Source organism: Rhinolophus sinicus, chromosome 12, assembly GCF_057876585.1.
Source record: "Rhinolophus sinicus isolate RSI-liver-muscle chromosome 12, RSI-T2T, whole genome shotgun sequence".
Taxonomy (NCBI): domain Eukaryota; kingdom Metazoa; phylum Chordata; class Mammalia; order Chiroptera; family Rhinolophidae; genus Rhinolophus; species Rhinolophus sinicus.
The window spans coordinates 39265127-39292900 of record NC_142512.1 but is presented as its reverse complement, the minus strand read 5'-3'; the positions used below and the strand labels follow the sequence as shown (position 1 = coordinate 39292900).

Here is a 27774-nt window from a genome sequence, read left to right as displayed (position 1 = left end):
AATTGGTTCATTCGAATAGGCGTTCCTTGGAGAATATAAAAGACCAGCTACGATTGGTTCTTCAGGACGGAACCGGTGAGAGCGAATCAGGGATTGGCTTACCTGGTTTCGGCGGGCTAGAGGGAAGTTCAAATTGGACTGGAGTTGCTCTCCCAACCGACCAGCGTCTGTGGAGAAGCGGCTTGCCCTGTGATAGTCTCGTGGGTCCCGCCGGTTTAGTCTCTTGCAGGGTTCTCGAGCCCTTTCACGACCGTCACCATGGAGCTGTCCCCACTGCAGGTACAACTCGCGAAATAGGCGAGTCGTGGAGCCTCAGCGCGGCCTGATATCTCCCTGGTTACCAGTGAGGGAGTGAAGCTCCTGGGCTTCGCGGTCGTCCGGCGCGGCGGGCTGGGAGCCTGTATTCCGTGTGGACCCGGGTCTCCTGGGTTCGGCGTGATCGTAACGAGGGTGAAACCCTTTATGGTGCTAATATTGAAGTGTTATGGACTAAATTGGCTTCTAGGGTGTTGTGTTTTGTTTTACTGTTTCTCGGGACAGGATGCAACTGGTCCTATCGTAGATCTGTACTATAATGGTCCACTTGTGACTAAGCAACGCGTCCTGATGCTTTCCTCTGCTATCCTCCTGCTGCATATGGAATTGAATGTCCTTGACCTTGGAAGGTGCAGAGCAAAGCACAGTGTTCCCAATGAGCCGGCAGGCCCTAGTTGCTCAAAATACGTCCTTCTGTGTTCACAACGTTAACGTGGCCAAGGGGTTGAATCGATAGCCTCCCAAACTGCTGCTGCTGAACTAGAATCTCCTATGTGCCTGGGACACAGTAGGCACATAGTAGATGGAGTAGATGAATAAGTGGGTGTATTTTATTGATGACATCTAAAGCCCTCAAGGAAAATATTTCCATGTCAGATACATTTAGTGAGATAAGATGTATGTATGTCCATTTAAAATGTAACCTGGGTACCTGGCTGCAGTTAACTTAAATTGCCACGTTTGTACAAAACGATGTAAACTCCACCAGTACTCATTAAAGATTGCGATTTGTTATAGTGTTTAAGCGTATCAAAATGGTAGACATTTTGTTTATAGTTTCTGATAAACCTATGATTAAAGTTCCTTTTGCTTCCAAATTTTTTTAATTGCTAGCCTGTAAACGAAAATATGCAAGTGAACAAAACAAAGAAAAATGAAGATGCTAAGAAAAGACTATCTGTTGAAAGAATCTATCAAAAGAAAACGCAATTGGAACATATTCTGCTCCGTCCGGACACCTATATTGGCTCTGTGGAATTAGTGACCCAGGTAAAACAAGCTAATGAAATGCTGTTAATAAGTAGTTAAAATGTGTGTTTTTCCAGGTTAATTTTCTATACTTCATGTACTTTGAGTGTCACTTGCACTGGCCTAGGCTATTTTATATGAATATATATATTCCAGAAAACTTGACAGTAATCATGATGATAAAACAGAATCAATATAGGGTAAAAATAACTATCTCTTTGCCTTATTTCTAGCAAATGTGGGTTTATGATGAAGATATTGGCATGAACTTCAGGGAAGTCACTTTTGTTCCTGGTTTGTACAAAATCTTTGACGAGATTCTAGGTAAGTAAATTCTTTCACATAAAGATCTTCTGGTCAAATCCTTCATAAGAAGTATAATTCCTAGCAAACCCTATGTAGCCAGAGCTGTCATTTCAAACAATAGTTGGCAAAGGTGAGGCAGTGAAGTTGAATTCTTTCCTAGAAACAGTGCTGTGAATAAAAGCGCTGAATTAACACCTCGTTAATGCTACTGCGCTTGAGATTTTTGCTTTCTAAGAGTTAAAGATTTTTTAGAAATACTTCAATTTCTTACAAATGTGTATTTTCTTTCAGTCAATGCTGCAGACAATAAACAAAGGGATCCAAAAATGTCTTGTATTAGAGTCACAATTGACCCGTAAGTCTCTTGCTTAGTCTTTTGTTTGTTATAGTTCATTGTTCTGTTAGTTGCATTTACTTAGATTTATAGTGAAGTTGGCTTTCTTAAAATGAAAGTTTGCAAAAGCACAGAAAGGCAGAATGCTAAAATGAACAATCTATGATACCTACCACCTAGACCCAGCAGTTATCAATACTTTGCCATATTTGCTTCATCTATATTTTTTCTGAAGCATTTGAAAATAAATTACAGGCATTATGGCACTTCATCCCTAAGTAGTTCAGTAAGCATCTCCAACGATTGCTCAAAGTATTCTGCAATCTAGAGCTTTTTTTCATATGATGCTATTCAAATAGTAAACCAGAAGGTGGTGATAGAGATCTAACATTTCTCGTTATAAATGTTGGGTAATCCCTTTGTGGGTAGTCAGGATGCTTGTTTCACCTTTTTATTAGCCTAATCGAAGTCCAAATAAATTTTTAGTATTTTATTGGCAAGCAAGGAAGTTTACAAATGATGTTTTTCCCTTTCACATTTGTTTTGCAATGAGCTTTGTTGGGTGGAAAAGGCTAAGAGAGCTAGGACAGTACAGATGATCCTCTGAAAAGCAGTGTAATACTGTTTCCAAATTATGTTCTTTTCTTTCCATTGAGCATAAATCATTTCCCTTTGTTTATTTTGACATTTTAAAATTTCATGTTTTTTTTCAACATTATCAGTGTCTGCCCAGGTGTTGGAAAGGGTTTCATTTTTTTTTCCTCTTGGCCCCTATTTTAGGAGTGTCAGGAACTAAGCATGGTGGGAAAGGTAGTACATGCTGAATTTCAGAGGATGTATATGAAAAAGAATCATAAAGAAATTGAGACTTTGCTGGGTAGAGTAATCTTGGTTGTAGGCCCTTGCTTTTCATCACTTTGAATATTTCGTGCCAATCCCTACTGGCCTCTAAAGTTTCTGTTGAGAAATCAACATCGTCTATGGGAGCCCCCTTGTAGGTCACTGCTTTTCCCTTGCTGGTTTGAAAATTCTCTTTGTCTTTAACCTTTGGCATTTTAATATGATGTGTCTTGGTGTTGGCCTCTGGGTTCATCTTGTTTGGGACGCTGTGCTTTCTAGGCTTGTATGTCTTTCCTTCACCAGGTTAGGGAAGTTTTCCATCATTTTTTCAAACAGGTTTTCAATTCCTTGCTCTCCCTTCTGCAACAACATGGATGGACTAGAGGGTATTATGTGAAGTGAAATAAGTCAGAGAAAGACAAATATCACATGATTTCACTTATATGTGGAAATTTAAAAACAAAATAAATGAACAAACTCAGAGGACATTTTGATGGTTGCCAGATGGGAGGGGTGTTGGGGATATCGGTGAAAAGAGGGAAGGGATTAAGAACTACAAATTAGTAGTTACGAAACAGTTATGGGGATATAAAGTATAGCATAGGGAATATAGTCAATATTGTAATAACTATGGTGTCAGATGGGTACTAGATTTATCAGGGTGATCACTTCATAGGTTTATAAGTATCTAGTCATGATGTTGCATACCTGAAACTAATATAATATTGTATATCAAATGTAATTGAAAAAAATTATTTAAAAAAGAAATTGAGACTTGTGAATTTATATATTTTAGAAATAATGATACTTAAAAAAAAATTTAACCACTAGTTTAACGTTTGTTTTACAATGAAATTTTAATTTTCTTTTCTTAGGGAAAACAATTTAATTAGTATATGGAATAATGGGAAAGGTATTCCTGTTGTTGAACACAAAGTTGAGAAGGTATATGTTCCAGCTCTCATCTTTGGACAACTCCTAACTTCCAGTAACTATGATGATGATGAAAAGAAAGTAACAGGTAGAGTACTGAGGAAGAGGAAGAACATACTGTTGCTGAAAGAATGTCTCTTAAATGACTATATGTGGCATAAAATTTAAAAAAAAAGGGAATAAGTCTATAATTTCACCGCTTTGCCAGTGATTAAAACATAAAGCTGTTAATGAGATAATAACAATTAAAAAGTATTTTATATGTATTTGTCCAGGTGGTCGAAATGGCTATGGAGCCAAATTGTGTAACATATTCAGTACCAAGTTTACTGTGGAAACAGCCACTAAAGAATACAAGAAAATGTTCAAACAGGCAAGTAAATAGGTATTTTGTTCTTTGATTATAAATTGTATGATAGCAATTTACGATGATATTATTGGTTGATTTCATTTAACATGATGACCTATTAAAACATGGAAAATTACTCATGAACATATATTAGGTTTTCTCTTAGAACATAAATTTGTGTTATTTGGTTCTAGTTTGTGAGATGACTTGAATTTTTCCTCTTTCCTTTTCTTTACTTCCATAGACATGGATGGATAACATGGGGAGAGCTAGTGAGATGGTACTCAAGCCCTTTAGTGGAGAAGATTATACATGTGTTACCTTCCAGCCTGACTTGTCTAAGTTTAAAATGCAAAGCCTAGACAAAGATATTGTTGCACTAATGGTTAGAAGAGCATATGATATTGCTGGATCCACTAAAGATGTCAAAGTCTTTCTCAATGGAAATAAGCTTCCAGTAAGTATTTTGCTGGGTGTGAAGGGTAATGAGGGACTTGGTGATCATTGTCAAAGGCAAAATTTATTTGTTTTTTCCCTCTAATATGTTTTTCTTACCACTTCTCAGATATGTTCCTGAAAAGAAAACTATATACCACATTTTTTTAATCAGCTCTCTTTAAACTTAAGGAAATTTCTTTCTCAAAGAAACACCTAAATAAATCCTTTTGTGCCCATTTTTAATGCCCACTCTTTTATGCCCATCAGTGGACACCATTTCATTTTGAAAAATATTTAGTCTATTATTGAATCTACTTTTTATAACATTCTTTATAACATTACTCTTTAATTCCTCTATAGGTGAAAGGATTCCGTAGTTATGTGGATATGTATTTGAAGGATAAAGTAGATGAAACTGGTAATCCGTTGAAAATAATCCATGAACAAGTAAACCACAGGTGGGAAGTGTGTTTAACAATGAGTGAAAAAGGCTTTCAGCAAATTAGCTTTGTCAACAGCATTGCTACTTCCAAGGTAATTTTATTCTTGAATTATTAATTATGATTTATGTTTACATGTGTCCATGTTATTTCTATCATACAAAATGAACTTGAATATTTGGCTACATTGGTATAAAGGAAGCTAAATTAGACTTCTTATGTTTATTATAATTTTGAGGATACTGAGCTTCACAATCTGGTGTTTTTCCTCATTAGGGTGGCAGACATGTTGATTATGTAACGGATCAGATTGTGACTAAACTTAGTGATGTTGTGAAGAAGAAGAACAAGGGTGGTGTTGCGGTAAAGGCACATCAGGTATTGTATTTCAGCCCAGTTTTCTTTTTCCAAAGTCAAGGAAGAAGAGGCTATAAATAAAGCATGAGTAAATTTTTAGTGATTTAATATCAACTTTTACTGCAGGTGAAAAATCACATGTGGATTTTTGTGAATGCCTTAATTGAAAACCCAACCTTTGACTCTCAGACGAAAGAAAACATGACTTTACAAGTCAAGAACTTTGGATCCACATGCCAATTAAGTGAAAAATTCATCAAAGCTGTGAGTACTTGGAGGGAAATAAAAAATAGAAGTAACTTGCTTTATTTTCCATTGCTCTTCTCTGCAGAAACAAAGATTCCTCCCACATGTATTTTCACTCTAAAGGAAATTTAAAAACCAGCTTTATCTCATTGGTCTTACCAGAGGCTTACTTACCATGTATATGCCTATATTCCCCCATTTCATATCACCATCCAGTTTAGATCACTTCTGAAATCAGCCCATCTAACTGCTTAACAAGCATTGAATGCCTAAAGTTGTTCTGTCACACATCCAAAACTCAGTTTTCTCCATACCCTCTGGCCTCCATACAGGGAACTCCCCCACCCCTAAAACAACAAAACTATTTCCTATCTTAGTAAAAGGCCCCAACCAACCACACAGTTGCATAAACAAGCAAGCTGGGCGCCTTCTCTTTATCCTCCTCTCTAATCCAACCAATAAGAATCATCTTTCGGATCTGTCAGTAGCCTCCCACTACCATTTCTTAATAGTTTAATATTCATACAGTTTCAGTCCTTTTTTTGCAATGCTTTTGAGTAATCTTTTTGTGTGTTAAAGCACACATTTTTGTCATCACTCTCTTTTGGAAGTCTTTCAGTGACTTCCACCCTTAGAAAAAAACCAAATTCCTTAATTTGGCCTACAAGACCCTACCATCTCCAACCTCATCTCAGTGGCAGTTTTTCCTGTTGTGTAATCTTTAGTCCTACTGGTTTTAAATTACTGAAAAGCATGGTACTCTTCCCCTCCTGAGAGCTTTTTCACATGCTAATCCCTCCCCCAAAGTGCTTTTCATATGGCTTATTTCAGGTCTTAACAGTCATTTCCTCAGGAAAGTCTTGACTTTCTACCCTTGTCCCCAACTAAGTTTGTCCAAATATAACACACTGGCCATACATTATTATATGTAGCACATTTTTCACTTATCCATAACTTTCATTACACTCGTGAATTCTCATTTTATTTCTGTTTTGTCTTTTTGTGTATTAAACGTCATGAGGACAAGGATCACGTCTAATTTGTTTTAACCACTAGATCTCCAACATGAGTATGTAGTCAGTAAACATTTATCGAATGAATGAGCCCAAAGGAACCAGCTTCCTCAGTAGTGATAACCTGAGACAGGAAGATGTGCCACCCTCTATCCAGAAATTAATTTTCTACCTCTTCAATCTTTTAATTATTTTTATGAGAGCTCATTCGTATTCTAGATTTCTGACAGAACTCTTCTTCCCTAACGTGAATCTTCTCGTTTTCAGGCAACTGGCTGTGGTATTGTGGAAAGCATACTAAACTGGGTGAAGTTCAAGGCTCAAGCCCAATTAAACAAGAAGTGTTCAGCTGTAAAACATAACAGAATCAAGGGAATTCCCAAACTTGATGATGCCAATGATGCAGGTACACGTTTAATGTTACCAAGCTTTAAATCTTGTAGTTCAGTTGTTTTGTTCATTAACAGCATACGGTGGATTTTTTTTTCTTGACCGTTAATATCAAGAGAATATTTTTACTTTGTTAAAAATCAATGGATTTCCTGTTATTGATCATTTAGGTCATTTCCAGTTTGGCATTATTATAATGTTAGGATGATTATTTTGGGGTATAAAACAAGAATGTTTACATATTGACCTATAAGGAAGGAAAAAGTTTTCCTCAACACTCTTAGGTCCCTGAAAAAACTGACTAAGACAGATTAACAGGAGAAAAGCATGCAAATTTATTTAAGTTTTACATGACACAGGAGGAAATGAAGCCCCAAAGCAATGGTAAAACCTGAGTTTTTATGCTAGGTTTGATGAAGAGTGGAAAGTCATGGAAAGATGTGATAAGCAAAGAGTATGAACTCAGTGCAGTAAACTTAGGGAAGCTCAATGAGGCCTGTTCGTTCAAATTCTTCTCTGTCCCACAATCTTGAAGATGAAGATAAGAATGTTCTTTTCCTCTGGGTATACAGAGGGCACCTCTCACATGAGGGTTTTATGACCTGCTTCAGGGGAGAAGGTTGAGGGGATCAACAGCTATCAACAACAAATCTGAGTTAATACTTGAGATTGAACTAAATGTGTCAATATTAATTTGTATATTTTTATTTTAGGAGGCCGAAACTCCACTGATTGTACGCTTATCTTGACTGAGGGAGACTCAGCTAAAACTTTGGCTGTTTCAGGCCTTGGTGTGGTTGGGAGAGACAAATATGGGGTTTTCCCTCTTAGAGGAAAAATACTCAATGTTCGAGAAGCTTCTCATAAACAGGTAGAATATAAAACTATCTTTAGAGTCTGTCTAGTTTTATAATGCAGGACTTCATGCCTTTATTTCCTCATCGGGCATTTTGAAATATATTCTAGATAGCTTGTTGTTATTTTAAGAAATTGGGTACATTATAGAATGTCTTAACAGATCTTTCTGACTTACTAAAGTATGGGCTAATAATAACACAAAACACTGGAGTTCAAGAAAATCTACGCAACATATACTATTGTATTTCTTTGTTCTTTTCAAATTTATAAACAAAACATTACTTTTTTTGGTAATGTCCATTTCAGATAATGGAAAATGCTGAAATTAACAATATCATCAAGATTGTGGGTCTTCAGTACAAGAAAAACTATGAAGATGAAGATTCATTGAAGACTCTTCGTTATGGGAAGATAATGATTATGACAGATCAGGTCAGATTTGCCTTTCAGACATTTTAGATTGTTAGAATAAATTAAACATGTCTTGTTGTATTGCTTCTCTGCCATGAAAGGAAATTACTTAACTTGGAGCTTTAGTTATGATCTCTAATCAACATCTAATCAGATATGCTTATTTCACATGTATATTACAATACAGGTTAAGAGTCTGGGTTTGAATAGTCTTTGAATATTTGAATAGCCTTTTTTTTTTTTTTTTCAATCCCCACAGAAAATATTTTGAGATATTACCAGTATGTCAATCATAATTTATTTAGTTTCTAACAATTCTTTTGTGTTTGGCTTTCCAAATATTTCTAGGACCAAGATGGTTCTCATATCAAAGGCTTGCTGATTAATTTTATCCATCACAACTGGCCCTCTCTTCTGCGACATCGTTTTCTGGAGGAATTTATCACTCCCATTGTAAAGGTATATTAACTTCTAAGATACCATGATGGATATTTTAAAGCCCTATATCTCACCCCTTGATACACACATAAACTCAGTGATGTCTGGTGGTACACAGAGGCCACAGCAGTGTGTTCTTTACCACAGGTGTCTAAAAACAAGCAAGAAATCGCATTCTATAGTCTTCCTGAATTTGAAGAATGGAAGAGTTCTACACCGAATCATAAAAAATGGAAAGTCAAGTATTACAAAGGTTTGTAATTAAACCTATATAGAATTTTTCATTTTGTTATATACCACTACAAAATGATATGGAGTAACTTGGTATTCTTGGTTGTATAGGTTTGGGCACCAGCACATCAAAAGAAGCTAAGGAGTACTTTGCAGATATGAAAAGACATCGTATCCAATTCAAATATTCTGGTCCTGAAGATGATGCTGCAATCAGCCTGGTGAGTTTGAGTGTATTTCATACGTACATTCTAGTTTTATAAATCACTGCTGTAGGTAGTCAATTGAAACATTTACATTTTTATATAATAAAATATTTTATAGACTAGAATGTTTTTAGTAAGCATATCCCAGAGACAGAGACCAGATATTTTAGGAAACTGAGTTTTTATTGTTTGTTTAGTTTTTATCCAAGAGATATTTTGGAACCTGTTAGTATCAGTGACATTTTTTTTTCATCTTCTCATCTGTAGGCCTTTAGCAAAAAACAGATAGATGATCGAAAGGAATGGTTAACTCATTTCATGGAGGATAGAAGACAACGGAAGTTATGTGGCCTTCCTGAGGTAAAAATTTTAAATTATCCCACAAAATGTACTATTTACTGACCTTTTAGGATTGATGTAGCAAATTTAACTTACTGAGTAGTTATTTCAGTAAATAGTATAATAGTCGGTAACTGTATAAATATTCTTATTCTTATATAGACGCTGCATAAATGTATTGGCCCTAAAAGAAATTACAGAGGCAGTGCACGGTTTTTCTAATTGTGCAGCAATTAAGTGTGCTTTATCTTTTTTTAAATTTTGTTAAATTTATTGGAGTGACATTGGTTAATAAGATTATCTAGGTTTCAAGTGTACAGTTCTATAATACATCATCTGTGTATTGCATTGTTTGTTCATCCAAAGTTACGGCTCTTTCCGTCACCATGTATTTGACCCCCTTTACTCTCTCCTACCTGCTTTATATTTAAAACATATAAAATATTTCAGCATAATTCTATATTTTTGAGGGACTTAAGAATTATAGAAAATACTGCTGAGAGATTTCTTTGTTTTATTATTTTAAACTAGATCATGTAATACTCTCTTTGGTCCCTCAGGATTACTTGTATGGGCAAGCTACCACTTATCTGACATACAATGACTTCATAAACAAGGAACTTATCCTGTTTTCAAATTCTGATAATGAGAGATCTATCCCATCTATGGTAGATGGTGAGTCCCAATTTGTTAATCTGTTTTTAACATAACATAGAAATCAATGCCCAGAAATGGTTAAATTAAGGATACTAATATTTGCACCTCTTTCATTTTGAAGGTTTGAAACCAGGTCAGAGAAAGGTTTTGTTTACGTGTTTCAAACGGAATGACAAGCGGGAGGTGAAGGTTGCCCAGTTAGCTGGGTCAGTGGCTGAGATGTCCTCTTATCATCATGGTGAGGTAAACACACAATCTGTCATGTTTTCAGAAAGCACTGTAGCAGAAATACCTGCAAAATCATTCTCTAAACACTTGGTGAGGATATAAGCTGGCACATCCATAATAGAGAACAATTTGGTGAGATTGATCAAACTAGAAATGTGCTTACACTTCGACCTAACACATCTATTTCTAAAAATAATATTCCTATAAGGATAATCATAAGTCTGCAAGGATCTATGTTCAAAGATATTTAGTGATGTGTATTATAACTTTGTGATGCTAAAATTTAGACATCAAAAATGTCCATTGATTGGAAAATTGTTATAAATTTCTATACATGGAATTAGTGATATAACTGAAGTAAATCTATACTTACTAACATTGAAGAATGTCCATGTTCTGTTTTGTGATTAAATTGCTTTTTTGCATTCATTATGTTTTAAAGAATTAGATTGCCTATATAAGTTTCTAGAACTTTAAATGTAATGATTGTCTTACTTGTTGCTTTCAATGAAAATATAGTAGGTACTCAGTAAATGTTCACACAACAAACATTTGTTGAGTACTTACCATGTACCAGGTATACAAAGATAAATATGTTTCTCACCTTCCAGGTGTAATCACATTTTAACCAAGATGGCCAACACACACACACACACACAAAACTATAGAATAAAGTTGTACGTGCTAGAGTAGAAATGAGCGAAGTGTTATAACTCAAAGTAGGAAATATTTCATTCTGCTCTGGGTGACGAGAGGAGCTCTGCCTTCAAGGATTCGATTGAAATGATTGAAAGGGAAGAGCCCAGAACTTGGAGCCAGAAGTCTTGGGTTAAAGTACTACATCTGCCATGTATTTATCTAGGAAAAGTCAGTAAACATCTATACCTCATAAAACCTTACAGGATTATAGTAAGGCTTAGTCATACTAATGGGCATTTACTTTTAAAAGGCTACAGGTCAAATTAACAAATCTTTTCCCTCCCCAGATGTCATTAATGATGACCATTATCAATTTGGCCCAGAATTTTGTGGGTAGCAATAACCTGAACCTCTTGCAGCCCATTGGTCAGTTTGGTACCAGGCTGCATGGTGGCAAGGATTCTGCTAGTCCTCGATACATCTTCACAATGCTCAGGTGGGTATGCTTTCAATTTCTAATGAATTGCCATTTCCCGTTTTGAAATAATGTGAGATTTACTTGGCCAAAAATGTAAAAAAATCAACTAATCAAAAATGTACTTTTGATGCAGATGCTTAGAGTATTAACTTATTTTAAAACTAGCTCATTAAATGTTAATTATACTACTCTTTGCAATGAGCAGAAAGTCAAAATTCTATTTCAGTTTGATAACCACAGCTTTTGTGTTCCCTTAGAAGTATTGTGTCCTTGCCAAACTATAAATGTTTTTACTTCCATTTCTTATATATAGAGAGTGATTCTCAACCAGGGTAGATTCCCCCCCCCCCCCCCCCCCCAGATATGTAGCAATGTCTGGAGACATTTTTAAGTGTCGTGACTAGGGGAGCCATGCTACTGCCATCTAGTGGGCAGTGGCCAGGGATACTACTAAACACCCTGCAATGCACAGGACAGCCCCTAACAACAAAGAATTATCTGACCCAAAATGTCACTAGTGCCAAGGTTGAGAAACCCTGCTGCCTAATTTGGGTCAGAGTAAAGAAGAGTTTGATTCTTCCTAAATACCACAGTTGAAATCTTCCTTTACAAATCTATGGAAAGTACATTATGAATGGTCAATTTTCAGCTGTTATCTTACTCAACCATTTGGCAGCATTGGATATAGTTAATCACTCTATCCTCCTTAAACTCTTCTTTCTTTATTTGGCCTCTAAGACACCAGACTGTTGGTTCTCCTCCTTATTAGTCTTTGCTGGGTCCTTCTCATCTTCCCAACCTCTAAATACTGGCCTACCTCAAAGCTCCTCCATCAGATCTCTTTCCACTAGCTACACTCACTTCCCATCCATGGATGACACCCCATCCACCCAGTCTCATAACTTTAGCCCTGAAACTCTTATGTCTGATTGTCCTCTCAACATTTACCACGTGGATGTCTCATAAGTATCTCAAATATAAGTCTAAAACAAAATCCTTAGTCTTCCTGTCTTAGTAAATGGAATGCTGTCCTTCTAATTCTCAGGCTAAAAACCTTGAAGTCACTCTTGACTCCTTTACTCCACACTTGTGTCCAATTCATCAGCAAATCCCATGGGCTCTGCATTGGAAAAATACTAAGCCACCCCCTTCATCCAAACAATTGTAATAAAGGTCTACTGTCCTTCTTATGGCAGCCATTTAACTTGAGAAAAATAGGTCACTGGTTCAGAACCTTCCAACTGCTTCATTTAGAGTAAAATCTGAAGTCCTATTTTAGCTAACCAGACCCTACATGATCTTTGCACCCACTCCCCATCTTTTGATTCCATCTCATACTATCTCTGCTCCAAACCTCTGGCCTCTTTGGCTATACACTCCCTCTTCAGGACCTTTTACTTACTAGGCCCTCTACTTGCAGTTCTCATTCTCCAGATAACCTCATGGCTCGTTCTCTCAGTTTTTTTCCTGCTCAAATGTTATCCTATCAGAAAGTACCTACCATTCCTTAAACCCCTTCAATCACTCTTACCAACTTCACTTTTCTTCTTAGCATTTATGCCACCACCTGACACAATGCATGTTCATTGTCTAGCTCCCTGTACTAAAACGTGAGCTCCTTGCAGGCTGAGACTTAATGTCTGCAGTGCCTGGCACATAGAAAGTGCTCAAGAAATATTGTTAAGTGCATATTAGTCAGCAAGTATAACCAAGGTAATTTTCATGTATAGATACGAGATAACGCATGTCCTTTTCATGAAAGTTAAATATCAATGCCATGATTTTTATAAAGTAACATTCTTTGATTGTTTTCTTTAGCTCTTTGGCCCGGTTGTTATTTCCACCACAAGATGATCACACATTAAAGTTCTTGTATGATGATAACCAACGTGTAGAGCCTGAATGGTACATTCCTATTATACCCATGGTGCTGATAAATGGCGCTGAAGGAATCGGTACTGGGTGGTCCTGCAAAATCCCCAACTATGATATTCGTGAAATTGTGAATAATATCAGGCGTTTGATGGATGGAGAAGAACCTTTGCCGATGGTAACTATTTTGTGTATATTAGGAACCGTAGTTTTCCTCTGGTTTCAATTCAATAGACTATGGTTAAAGAGGACACAATTTATTTCATACTTAAATGTTAGACTGTTAATGCTGTTGTGACTTCTGTTTTTAGTGTCACATTTAAAATGTGTTTATATTCTTTTTAAAATAACAATTTAGCTGCCGAGTTACAAGAACTTCAAGGGTACTATTGAAGAGCTGGCTGCAAATCAATATGTGATTAGTGGTGAAGTGGCTATTCTTAATTCCACAACCATTGAAATCTCAGAGCTTCCCATCAGAACATGGACCCAGGTAAGTAACTGGATTTCTTCTTTGATTTTTGTGATCAGGGGAAACACTTTTTTGTACTGCTTGTTGAATATTCAGGAGCCTATGTTTTAGAAACTCACAAAAGGATTGTTTATTTCTTTAGACATATAAAGAACAGGTTCTAGAACCCATGTTGAATGGCACTGAGAAGACACCTCCTCTAATAACGGATTATAGGGAATACCATACAGATACCACTGTGAAGTTTGTTGTGAAGATGACTGAAGAAAAACTGGCAGAGGCCGAGAGAGTGGGACTACACAAAGTCTTCAAACTCCAAACTAGTCTCACGTGCAACTCTATGGTATGTCTTGTTTTATGAGACATGTTTCCATTTATATTAAGATTAATATCAATTTTAAAAGAAAATCATAGGCTACTATTATATTTTCAAACAATAAAGTCATTTCTCTAAAACATTAAAGTTTAGCCAATTTATCTATTCTTGGCTCTAATCTTGTTTTTCTTTTCCAGGTGCTTTTTGACCACGTAGGCTGTTTAAAGAAATATGACACAGTGTTGGATATTCTAAGAGAGTTCTTTGAACTCAGGCTTAAATATTATGGATTAAGAAAAGAATGGCTTCTAGGAATGATTGGCGCTGAATCTGCTAAACTGAACAATCAGGCTCGCTTTATCTTAGAGAAAATCGATGGCAAAATAGTTATTGGTATGTTTTTGGAATAATAACTGCCTGTACTAAAACAATCATGCCAAACTTCCTTTGAACATTTCTGAAGAGAGTAATGGTGAGGGGGTGGGAAAAATCCATTTAGTTCAGCTGGCTACTTATGAGCATTTCTTTGAAATACTTAATCAGGCATTTTTAGTTTGAAAGACAGCTTTTCCTAGATTGAGCATCTTGAGAAATCAAGAGTTAGTTGACATTTAGACAGAATAGAGAGTTAGAAGAGGTTCCTGAGAAGAGATAGTAAGTATGACAGAGAGGAAATAAAAGGCTGGAAGTAAGAATATAAATGGCTTCTATTATAAGTAAATTGTGTACTTAAGCCTGAAAGAGTCATGTCTTAGGGAATTTTTTTCTCTATTAAAACATTCTGGAAGTAAAGTCACGGTTTAAGTGACCCGGAAGAAAACAGTTTTGACTAAAGCTTGGGGTATGGGAAAAGTTAAAAGAAATATTAATAGCTCAGTTCTGGCCAGGGCTAACTGGGAAAGCTGGGTGATTAACTCATGCTACTAAGTTATAATAGCAAGTCCCAAAACATGACAACATGAATTCCTGGTGATCAACAAGATAATTTTCTGGGAGTACACAAAAATGTTTAACTTGATAGCTACATGTTCAATTTCATGAATATTTTAAAAAATAACAACACTAGTATCTCAACCCTTTAATTTCACAGATATTATTGCTTAAGGCAAGACTAAAATGAGTAATTTTGGACATGACTCAAAGAAAAAAAGTAAAGGCTGCATTGACTACTTAGACATTAGAAGAGAGGTACTATTGAAAAAGGAAATGAATACAATGTGAAGAAATCAGTGTTTGTTTAGTGGCACTAACTTGCCCAATGAAATGTTGAAACGAAAAAAAAAAACAAAAAATGGAGCGTAATTGAGATAGAGACTTACCAGAAATAAAAGTTTTGATTGTCTTTTGTTCTTATAAAAATTATGATTAGATCACAACGTCATGATTTGACTGCCCCCTCGTGGTAATTTTCACTTGTCAATGGTTTAGGGAGAATACTTAATTACAGTTGACCCTTGAACAACTCGGGGTTGAACTGTGCGTGCCCACTTTTACACGGATCCTTTTTGATAAATACATTGGAAAATTTTTTGGAGATTTGCAACAATTTGAAAAAATTCAGAGACAAACCTTATGATTTTCTTAATCTTTTCTCTAGCTTTATTATAAGAATAAAGTATATAATACATTTAACATACAAAATATGTTAATCGACTCTTTATGTTATTGGTAAGGCTTCCAGTTAATAGTAGGCTATTAGTAGCTACATTTTGGGGGAGTCAAGTTATACGCCCCAACCCCTTATGTTGTTCAAGGATCAACTGTATGTATCAGGATGTACAAATTTATGCAAGACAAAGACAGTTTACTATCTAGTTTTAATCTTTTGAATTAATATGGTAAAACCTTATCACTTTCCTAAAATATTGCTCAAAACCATGATCTCTGTTTCCCTTTTTTTAATAGAAAACAAGCCTAAGAAAGAATTAATTAAAGTTTTGATTCAGAGGGGATATGATTCGGACCCTGTGAAGGCTTGGAAAGAGGCCCAGCAAAAGGTAATTTCTTGGTTAGCATTTGTTTATATTATTAAAGACTGAAGGATCCAATGTCTACGTTTCACAGTTCCTATTAAAGCTACATTTCAATTCTTCCTTTAGGTTCCAGATGAAGAAGAAAATGGAGAGAGCGACAATGAAAAGGAAACTGAGAAAACTGACTCTGTAACTGGACCAACGTTCAACTACCTTCTTGATATGCCTCTTTGGTATCTCACCAAGGAAAAGAAAGATGAACTGTGCAGACTGAAAAATGAAAAAGTGAGTTGTTGGTAGATGGCACATGTTGCTTAGTTATGTTCTAATGATGAAAGTAAAAACTTAATTGTGTGCTTCATGAAAATGCTGTTTGTGCACATAAACTAACTTAATTTTCTGACTATCCTATGAAGGAACAAGAGCTAGAAATATTAAAGAGAAAGAGTCCATCAGATTTGTGGAAAGAAGACTTGGCTGCTTTTGTGGAAGAGCTGGAGGTGTGTAGTTTATAATGCCCATGTTAGAATTTTTATTAATAAAATAACATTCCAGCAATATACCTATCTGTCACAAAATTTCACAACTGGCAATAGAACGAATATAGGAGGCACAAGAAATAGGCCAAGATAGCACATATAAGAATAGATTGTTTTTAAAAAAAATAGTTAGAATAATGTAAATGATGCCAAGAAATATACCACCTAGACGTTTTTGGACCAAGACAGGAAAGGGCAGGAGTTTATTTTTGACCTATTGGAACTAAGAAACTAAAGAGAATTTAAATGGCGACCAACCCAGTCCCCCAAGTCATCCTGAAAGGACAGAGACAGTTTACCTTCAGGGCTAGCCAGTCAGCAGTTTCAGAAGCTCCTTTGTTACCTAAATCTCATTAATATGGTTTTCCAACATTATTTTAACAAAAAGCATTTCAGAAATTAAGCTAAAAGGCAAATTTATATTATTGGCACTTCAGTATGAGGTCCAACTTGCAATCAATTGACTGGATAAATGTACAGTAGTGGAATCACATCCTTTTGAGTTTACAAGTGTGTACATCATATGTGTGTATATATGTATATATTTTATCCCTAACCCAGTTTCCCGTTTTTATCCTCAAAAAGGTTAAGTGGTAGAATCAAGAGTAGAACCCAATCTTCTGTCTCCAAACTTTTCAAAGTGTGTCTTAGTTATATGTTCACTATTGTAGTGGTATACTTAGTCATAGAAACAAGTTATCACAAATTTTATCTTGCAATGTAACAAATTGAAATCAATTTAACAGTTGTCTCTTTATTCTGTCCCTATAAAGTAAGAAAGATGTAGTGTCTTTGTTAGCTTATAAATTTGCTTTCTCCTATTCCTTTTGTAGGCTGTTGAAGCCAAGGAAAAACAAGATGAACAAATGGGACCTCCTGGGAAAGGGGGGAAAGGAAAGGGGAAAAAACAAATGGCTGAAGTTTTGCCTTCTCCAAGTGGAAAACGAGTTATCCCCCGAGTTACCATAGAGATGAAAGCAGAGGCAGAAAAGAAAATTAGAAGGAAAATTAAGGTAATGCTCTTGAAAACATTAAACATAAAATATTTTAAGCATATTTCCACATAAAAGTGAATTAATTATAAATTCCATAGTTTGGAATTTATCGTATATCTAATAACATTCCCTTTTTTTTTAAAGATTTTATTGGGGAGGGGGAACAAGACTTTATTGGGGGAACAGTGTGTACTTCCAGGACTTTTTTCCATGTCAAGTTGTCCTTTCAGTCTTAGTTGTGGAGGGCGCAGCTCAGCTCCAGGTCCAGTTGCTGTTGCTAGTTGCAGGGGGTACAGCGCACCATCCCTTGCGGGAGTGGAGGAATCGAACTGGCAACTTTGTGGTTGAGAGCTTGTGCTCCAACCAACTGAGCCATCTGGGAGGCAGCTCAGCTCAAGGTGCCATGTTCAATCTTAGTTGCAGGGGGCGGAGCCCACCATCCCTTGAGGAATTGAACCAGCAACCTTGTGGTTGAGAGCCCTCTGGCGCACATGGGAATCAAACTGGCAGCCTTTGGAGTTAGGAGCATGGAGCTCTAACCGCCTGAGCCACCGGGCCAGCCCCATAACATTCCTTTCTTATGAGCCTGATTTTTTTTTAATGTTTAAGTATCTTGAAAAAGTCATACCTATACCTTTATTCAGAGCTTTTAACCAGAACCCAAAGGAAAAAAATCACTCTGACCAGATACGTATTTGTATGTTTAACCATACAGTATTCCAAATAATAAGTTGGTAGAACTTGACCATTTTCATCTTGCTATCTTTTAGAATGAAAATACTGAAGGAACCTCTCAAGAGAATGGTATGGAAGCAGAAGGCCTAAAACAAAGAACAGAGAAGAAACTGAAAAGTGAACCAGGTATTAAAACATTTTAAGGAAAATGGTATAGAGTTGAGATAAAATTATGTTTGTTACCTAGCGCATTTCAAATAGATGTTCAATAAGTTATTGAGTAACATGAAGGAGAGCTACAGTAAGTGGTCTTTTGTGACTGGCCTCTTTCACTTGTCATAATGTTTTCTAGGCTCATCCATATAGTAACGTGTGTCAATACTGCATTCTTTTTTTTTTTATCACTAAATAGCATTTCACGGTAGAGCTATATCACTTTTTTTTTTTTTTTTTTTTTGAGGTGGGCACAGCTCACAGTGGCCCATGCGGGTATCAAATCAGCAAACTTTGTGCTACCAGCACCACGCTCTAATCAACTGAGCTAACCAGCCACCCCCGTATACCACATTTTATTATTTGTTCATCAACTGTGATAGGTATTTGAGTTATTTCCACTTCTTGGCTATCATGAATAATGCTGCTATGAACATGCGTGTACAAGTTTTTATGTGGATTTATGTTTTCATTTTTCTTGGGTATATACCTAGGAGTGGAATTGCTGAGTCATATGATTTTTCTGTTGTATGACCTTCTTGGGAAATGCCAGACTGTTTTCTGAAGCAGCTGCACCATTTTATATTTCCACCAGCAATATATGAGGGTTCCAAGTTCTCCTCAGCATTGCCAACACTTGTTAATTGTCTTTTTTTTTTTTTCATGCTAGCCATCCTAGTGGGTATAAAATAGTATCTCATTGTGGTTTGGGTTTGCGTTTCTCTCTTGGCTATTGATGTCAAGTGTCTTTTCATGTGCTTATTGGCCATTTGTATTTCTTTAGAGAAATGTCTGCAGATTCTTTGCCCACCTTTTGATTGGGTTATTTATCTTTTTACTGTTGAATTAGTTGTAAGAGTTCTTTATATATTCTCGATGGCAGTCCCTTATCAGATATATGATTCTCAAATATTTTCTGCCATTCTGTGATTTGTCTTTTCATTTTCTCGATGATGTCCTTTGAAGCACAAGTTTTTAATTTTGATGAAGTCTAATTATCTGATTTTTATTAATTTTGTGGCTTGTGCTTTTGGTATCATATCTAATCTCTTGCCAAATCCAAGGTCATGAAAATTTACCCTTATGTTTTCTTCTAAGAGTTTTAGTTTTAGTTCTTACATTTAGAATTAATTTTTGTATATAGCATAAAGGAGAAATCCAGCTTCATTCTTTTGCATGTAGATGTCTGGTTGTCCCAGGACCACATATTGAAAAACTTCTTTCCCCACTGAACTGTCTTTACCCTTGTCAATAATCAAATGACCATAAATATTAAGGTTTATCTATGGATTCTCAACTCTATTCCATTGATTGACCTCTGTCTATCCTTGAGTATCTACTTTTGATAGATAATGTGCTCAGTTCTGTGGGGAATACAAAGATGAATAAAACAAATGGAAATACATTAGTATTACAAAGAATAAAAGTATGTCATGTGCAAAATTATATACGCATTTTGGCCTTCCAATGCAGCACACACATTATACTTTAAACCCAACTAGCAATCGTTTAGCATAGAAACCAATGAATCGGTTAAGTATTTTGAGCATTCCCATTCCCATCACTGTCTCAAATATTGTGAGGGCACAAGAAGTGGGAGAGAGCATGGCATTTACCCTCAAGAGGTTTATCAAGAAAGAAAGTTAAAGCAGTATATACTAGCCATTGTAAAAAAAAAAAAAAAAAAAAAGGTGAGAGCAGTGTGGGTACATGTAGATTAAAAGGCTTTGTGAGAGAGGTAAAACTTGGGGTTAGTGTACTGAAGATTAGGTAAAATTTAGACATTCTAGATTGGGAGAAGAAAAATGGGCATATAATATGCATGGGACAATGAGAATGTCCCTTAACAGAGAGGGGAGTTTTTATATTGGAAAATGATAAAACATAGTTAAACCAGTTTATGGAGAGCTAGAAAACCAGGCTGTTGAAGGATGAGTAAGATTAAATTCAACTAGGGACTATGAAATCGATAGGTATACTGATAAGAATATGGAGAAAGGACTATATCAGAACAATAAGGAGACTGCCCTTGTAATCTTTGTGGACCAAGATGAGGGGAATAAAAAGCAAAGGATGGGTATGAGAGACATTTGGGGAAAAGACTTGCTTGCCCTCACAAACAAGACTTAAGCCAGCTCACTTGGCCATTAAATGCCCCTCAAGGTTTGGTCTTAGCCGTTCTTTTCCCTGTGAATTGTCTCCTTTGCCTTGACGTCAGCAGTAACCTTTCGTTGAGCTCTGTGCACCTGTTCTTGCCCCTTTCTGATCTCCACTCTTGAACCCGAGAGAACTTTTTAAAAGGCAAATTGCTCATATTGGTTCCCTGTTTAAAACAAAATCCTTAACAAGACCAGCCACTTCCCCACTAACTTCTACTTTCCAGTCAATGGATTTTTTTTCAGTTTCCTAAGTGCACTCTGTGTTTTTACATGCTATTTCTTGAGCTGGAATGTTTCATCACCCACCTCCCTTGAACTAGTTAACTCTTATTTAACCTTCAGATCTCAACGCAAGTATCCCTTTCTTGGAGAAGCCTCATATTTATATGCGTAAGTATACAAACCTCATACCCAGCATTAACACACTGTATTTATTTATGGGAGTACCCACCCTGTTTCCCCGAAAATAAGACCTAGCCAGACAATCAGCTCTAATGTGTCTTTTGTAGCAAAACTTAATATAAGACCCGGTATCATATCATATCATATATCATATCATATCATATAGACCCAGTCTTAATGGTATATGTAGTAAAATAAGACCGGGTCTTATATTAATTTTTGCTCCAAAAGACACATTAGAGCTGATTGTCCGGCTAGGTCTTATTTTCGGGGAAACACGGTTGGTGACCAAGCTGTAAGCTACATGCTACACAAGAAGAGGGACTGCGTCTATTTCTGTTCGCCATTGTATTCCCAGTAGTAGCACAGAGCTCACTAAATATTTGAAGCCTGGATGAATGATAGGTGGAGAAAAGTGAGTCTAAGAATATGTAAAGATGGTTAATTCCTATCTCCCTTCTAGGTACCAAGACAAAGAAACAGACTACATTGCCATTTAAACCAATCAAAAAAGGAAAGCAGAGAAACCCTTGGTCTGATTCAGAGTCAGATGTGAGCAGTAATGAAAATGATTTTGATGTCCCTCCACGAGAAACAGAGCCACAGAAAGCAGCAGGTAAGAAAAACTGAAAAACATGTAGGTGCTGAAAGATTTGAATGGCGAAGAAAAGTGAGTCTAAGAATATGTAAAGATGGTTAATTCCTATCTCCCTTCTAGGTACCAAGACAAAGAAACAAACTACATCGCAGCTTAAACCAACCAAAAAAAGAAAGCAGAGAAACCCTTGGTCTGATTCAGAGTCGGATGTGAGCAGTAATGAAAATGATTTTGATGTCCCTCCACGAGAAAAAGAGCCACGGAGAGCAGCAGGTAAGAAAAGCAGAAGGATGCTGAACGATTTGAATGGCTGACACATTTCAGGGCACTTAATCCCAGACATGGTTATACCTTACAGCAGTAATTATATTAAATTTTTTAAAAACTAAAGCATCTTTTAAGAGATTAAACTGAAGCTTAAATCTTCATAAAATGTTATATCAATCTGTGGATTAAATATTTCTCCTGTTACCCTCTTGATTCTTCGTATATGTTTTTTAATAGCAAGAAATAAAGTCATAATTGATTTGGATTCAGATGAAGATTTCTCAGATTTTGATAAAGAAAGTAACGAGGAAGATTTTGTCCCATCGGATGCCAGTTCAATTAAGACCAAGACTTCCCCAAAGTAAGTATCTTCTCTCGTGTGGATTTTATTGTGATGGTTTTTAATAGCTAATGACATAGTCTTAGTTGTTTGACACATTGAGAGTCAGTTGTCAGGATGTGATTGTTTTTATTCTAGACGTCCTAACAAAGAACAGATGCCGCAGAAGAGAGCCACAGCAGGTATGTGCTGAAGTAAAAGGAGGGAGGCCTCTGCTTTGCTGGGGAGCTAGGTCCAGCTGGGTTTTATCTGGGGAACATTAGCCAGGAAAATAAATGTGGGTTGTTAGCATGACATTGATGTTGTTCATTCTGTTGAGTTTTGCACGTAAATAGGTTCTACATTTGATACACTAAAAGTAATCATGTGCTTGCGGCAGGGGGCTGTGCTAGGTGCTGGAGAAACAGAAAAATAACTTTTCTTGCTAATAAAGAATCCAGAAATTAGAACAAAGTTATGAGTGTTTTAAATATTCCCAAAAAGTCACAGTCTTAGTGTTTAAAGAAGACTTCATGGCATGGACAAAGCAGTAAATGGATTTTCATGTGTTGATTATATGTACTATTTTCCTTTTCATTTGAAGAAATAGACCTCGGTGCTGATGATGCCGGGGACAATGTTCCACTTTCTCCAAGCTCTTCTGCTGCTGATTTCCCAGCTGAAACCGAAATTATAAACCCTGTTTCGAAGAAAAACGTGGCGGTGAAGAAGAGGCCGGCAAAAGGTGAGCCTACATCTTGAACATGGCTTAATATTGGGATTAACTAACTGGCCACCACAAGTCAATTTCAATTTTTTATTCCCCAAATTTACTGTTGATATTGAAATTAAACCTTTTCCAAATGAAAGCGAATCTTTAAATCTTTATAGTCAAAACTGGTGGTCCAAAGGTTTAAAATCAGCATGTTTCTCAAAATGCCAGGCCTTAGTGTCTAGCTCATTTCTATGACGGAGATAGGATTTTATAAACAGTTGCAAATGTTAAGGTGAAACATATACTTATTTTAAAAAATTGGACTTAAGAATACTTTGATGTGCTCTAATGTATTTTCAGCTAGGTTAGGTGGTCTTTCCTCAGTTAAATACAAGCAGTCAACAGGTTGCTAAAGAAAGTTCACAGAGAAAACTGTTCGTCTAAGCGAGGCCGTAATGAATGCCTGTGTTGACTCGCAGGTCAGTCTGCCACCTCCACAACAGGTGCCCAAAAAAGGGCTGCACCAAAACGAACCAAGAAGGAGCCAGGCTTGAATTCTGATGCCCCTCAAAAGCCTGATTCCCCCAAAACCAAGAATCGCCGCAAAAGGAAGCCATCCACGTCTGATGATTCCGACTCTAATTTTGAGAAAATGATTTCTAAAGCAGTCACCAGCAAGGTGAGTGTTTATCTAATTGGCCCCTTTACTGCAGGAGTTTTCAAACATGTAACCAAGCTTTGCTCTTAACAGTTTGGCCCATTTTTAAGAAAATAAATTAAAATCCCATAATCCATTAGCTTTTACTGTGTTTGGTGTAGTTGTAACAAAGTTACAAATGCCACTTAGTCAATGAGTGAGTTGCCTTAGCTCTATTTCTTACTCCTTATTAGAAGGCGGAAAACTTGGATTGTAGTCTGTTGATGTTTTTTACATTGAGATTCTGCTGTCAGGTTGACACTGTGCAAATTACTTGGACTTTTCTCTTAGAAATCCAAGGGGGACAGTGATGACCTCCATCTGGATTTAGACTCCGCTGTGGCTCCTCGGGCAAAATCTGGACGGACAAAGAAACCCATCAAATACCTCGAAGAATCAGATGAAGACGATCTGTTTTAAAATGTGAGGTGACTATTTTAAGTAATGGTCTTATTGAGCCTGTGACTGGTTTTAAAGTTACCTGAATCTCTTCATTTCCTCCCCTTGGAATTTAGTTTGGGGAAAGCAGTTTTAATCTAGAATCATCAAAGTGAAGTGTGTAGAAAGAGAGCCCAGAGTCTCTTATAATATGCTCTGAATGGAGATCCATCCTATGGGCATGTCTTTTTTCTCTGCTTTGTCTGCTTTCAATCCATTATTAACTTCTTCTGAGCCCTAGAGATAGTTGTGTGGTCACATCAGCATAATGCAGTTTGTTTATGGGCCATACATTAAGCTAACATTGGAGCGCTTTGATATAAAAGTGTCTACTGTGCCTCTTTTCCTACTTTCATAAATATGTGATAGAGCATGATTAATTCTCTGTTTTATCTTAGTTGTATAGGTAATTTTGCACCAGCTAGAACTTTATAGTTTTAGTACAGATACTCCCCACTCAGCCTTGTATGTGCTGAACTTTTATTCAAGCAATGAGAAATGGCTCATATTCTTCATGTCCTTTAGAATATCAGCAGAGGCTAAAGAAAAACACCCTGCTGTGTCTATATAACCTCCACTCAGTCAAATAGGATGAAGAAAATTAGACCATAAGTTATGTGACTATGTCAACTCTTGACTTGTCCCCTCTGGCTGCCTCTGAGTCTGAATTTCCCAAAGAACAAATTTCTGGATTGAGAAGAGTGGGGACAACATTCACTCAAAGATCTTACATACTTTATTGAAGCCATACTCAGCAGTGAACTGTTATATCCATTTTGGGAAATTTCCATAATTTTCAACTTAGAAACTCTTTAAAGACCTTTCTGCATTTTACATGTGTCTGGCCTGACTGGTGTTGTTCATGTTTTTGTAAATATTTACTATGTTTTTCTATTTAGTATAAGTCCAACAATTTTGTACTTTAATAAAACGTTCTAAACATTGCAGCTCACCATTGATTGCCCTTTTTTCCCCCTGCGCTATACCCGTTTTCTTACTCTAAAATATGTCCCTCTTCACTTCCTTCTTTTTTCTTTTGTAAGAATTTAGATACTTTTTTTTACCACTTCCTTTTGAGAACTATTCTGATCCTATTCTGATGTGCCTGATAGCCCCGGGCCATAGTGATGGATGTAAGAGACCAGTACCATGCCTACTGGAGGCCAGTCAGGATTTTCCAGGGACTTGGTACATGAGTTCTAAGTTCTTCATCTCCTCCATACTCAAAGACCTTGGCTCCACATCAGTAAATATAGTTTTAAATGTGCATGTCTTTTTTTTAATGATTAACTATTTTAACAACTATTTTGATAACCTGGTCAACTACTTGATATCCGTAAAATAGATTGGGGCAACTGGCTAATCACTTAGAATAAAAAGAAATATTATATAAATCCAACCCCTCCTCACATCTTACACCAAAGTTAAGTTCAAGTAGACTAAATATTTAAATGTTAAAAATAAAACTATTTTAAAATGTAATAGAAGAAAAGTCATCTTGAGTTATAGAGGGATATCCTAAACATGTCCCCAAGGGTGCTGTTGACAAAAATATGGAAAAATGAACCCGTTCATCAGAAGCTGGACAAAAAGGCCAAACTCTGTCCCAGCAATTCTTACTTTAAGAAAGTTCAAGAGAAGAATCGAACATGTACAAAAAGCTAGGTAAACACACACAAATGGAAGTTCAAATAACACAGTAAATGTCAATATCCTGCAAAATGCTACTATTGGAGGGAAGTGGACAAAGTGTATAAGGGAATCACTGCATCATTTTTTACAAATGTAAATCTACAGTTATCTCCAAAAAGCCACATATAAAGATGTTTATTAAAGTTTCTGTAATAATAACATCGGAAGGAAACTAAATGTTCAACAACAGGAAACATTTGGTAAAACAATTAGTTTAAATTATGGTACAGTGAGGGATACCAAGTGCTCATTAAGAATGACCATGTAGGGGCAGCTGGATGGCTCAGTTGGTTAGAGCACGAGCTCTCAACAAGGTTGCAGGTTCAATTCCCACATGGGGTGGTGGGCTGTGCCCCCTGCAACTAAGATTGAAAACAGTGACTAGACTTGGAGCTGAGCTGCGCCCTCCACTAGACTGAAGGACAATGACTTGGAACTGATGGGCCCTGGAGAAACACTGTTCCCCAATATTCCCCAATAAAATGTATTTAAAAAAAAAAGAATGACCATGTATATTTATTGACATGAAAAGATTCAGGACATTGCTGAAGTGAAGAAAGCACATTACAAATCAAAGGTGAAATCTCTGTCTGGTAAGGATGTATTTGTTTACAAAATAAATAATGGGTGAAAAATCATGTAAACCCTCTTTAGAAAGAAAAACATCAGAAACGTTTCCCTTTTAAAAGAAGTTTGCTCCTGATCACTCAAGTACTTAATAAAAATACTCTAAGTGAATACATTTCCTTGATTCTAGTCATTCCTTAAGCCACTGACATTCTAGGAGATAAAAATTCTAGTGCTAATAAACTTGGTGGTTATACACATTTAGACCCTTTATATAGAAGGTAGTTATTTCCTACACAGACGAAGTATTGCTTGGATGAATAGATATCACATCAATTATAAATTACACAAGACTGGTTACTGAGAAGATAAGATTCAAAAATTATATTAGTTGGGCGGCCGGAGGGCTCAGTTACAGCACAAGATCTGAACAGGGTTGCCGGTTTGATTCCCACGTGGGCCAGTGAGCTGCGCCCTCCACAACTAGATTGAAGGACAACGACTTGGAGCTGGTGGGCCCTGGAGAAACACTGTCCCCCAATATTCCCCAACCAAAAAAAATGATAAATGATCCTCCAACCTGACTAATAAGCCCTTTTGTTTTTTAAGATACATTGCACCCCACTGTTCCGCTGCAATGGGATTTTTTAAGTGATTTCTGGACATTTCCTGAAACCCATACACAGGAACATTTTTGATTCATTAACTTTTTCTTCTAGAGTAATGGACATCTTCCCTGTCCAGCATTCCTTTCCTCAATAAGTCCACTTTTGGAAAATTATTCTGAAGTCTGAAAAGCAAAAAGTTTGGGTCCAAAAGCTTTCACTGAAGCATTATTTACGCTGGTGAAAAGTGGAACAGCACTGATGTCCTGCGTTAGAAGAACTGGTTAAACTGGTACATCCATACTTACCGTGTATTATGATACATGTAAGAATGTACCAGTTTGTTTTCCCAGGACATTTAGTAGCACTAGAAAGTCATGTTAGGGGGAAAAGACACAAAACCATCCTGTATAATTTGTCCAAACTCATCAAGTTTTATTATAAAATGGTGCATTTTACTGTAAGTTGTACCGCAATAAAGTAGGGAGGAAAAGCCAGACAGTACGAGGCTCAAATATAAACCAGTGCGTCTCAAACTTGTATTTACAAATCTCAGGAATCTCGTGAAACTGCAGATTCCGACTCAGTAATTCTGGGGTGGGGCCAGAGACTGCATTACTAACAAGTTCCCAAGTGATGTCACTGCTGCTGGTTAGAGACCCTACTTGAAACAGCAAAGGTGGAAACCACATACCAACGCTTCTCTATGTGTGGTCCCTCGACCAGCAGTATCAGCGTGACCTGAGAGCTTGTTAGAAATTCCAGTTCTTGGGCCCACTCCAGAGCTACTGCCTTAAAAGCACTTGTTTTAACAAGCTCTCCAGTTAATTCTGACGCATGCTCAA

The 27774-nt window shown here is 36.6% G+C and overlaps 1 protein-coding gene across 1 annotated transcript; it reads left to right on the top strand.

The window, feature by feature from the left end:
• The first annotated feature begins 125 nt into the window (after positions 1–125).
• TOP2A (DNA topoisomerase II alpha) lies at positions 126–25017 on the top strand. The gene is made up of 36 exons (XM_019747792.3): positions 126–279; positions 1150–1305; positions 1518–1608; positions 1882–1945; positions 3640–3785; positions 3973–4070; positions 4291–4503; positions 4845–5018; positions 5201–5302; positions 5408–5545; positions 6808–6946; positions 7644–7801; positions 8095–8220; positions 8548–8658; positions 8785–8890; positions 8980–9089; positions 9342–9434; positions 9974–10088; positions 10192–10313; positions 11285–11433; positions 13234–13465; positions 13646–13780; positions 13902–14102; positions 14273–14468; positions 15981–16072; positions 16175–16333; positions 16465–16548; positions 17421–17600; positions 18353–18443; positions 21495–21647; positions 21750–21902; positions 22134–22257; positions 22375–22418; positions 22820–22960; positions 23410–23609; positions 23919–25017. The coding sequence occupies exons 1-36, from the start codon at positions 259–261 to the stop codon at positions 24045–24047; spliced, it is 4746 nt and encodes a 1581-aa protein (XP_019603351.2). The 5' UTR covers positions 126–258; the 3' UTR covers positions 24048–25017.
• Positions 25018–27774: the final 2757 nt, after the last annotated feature.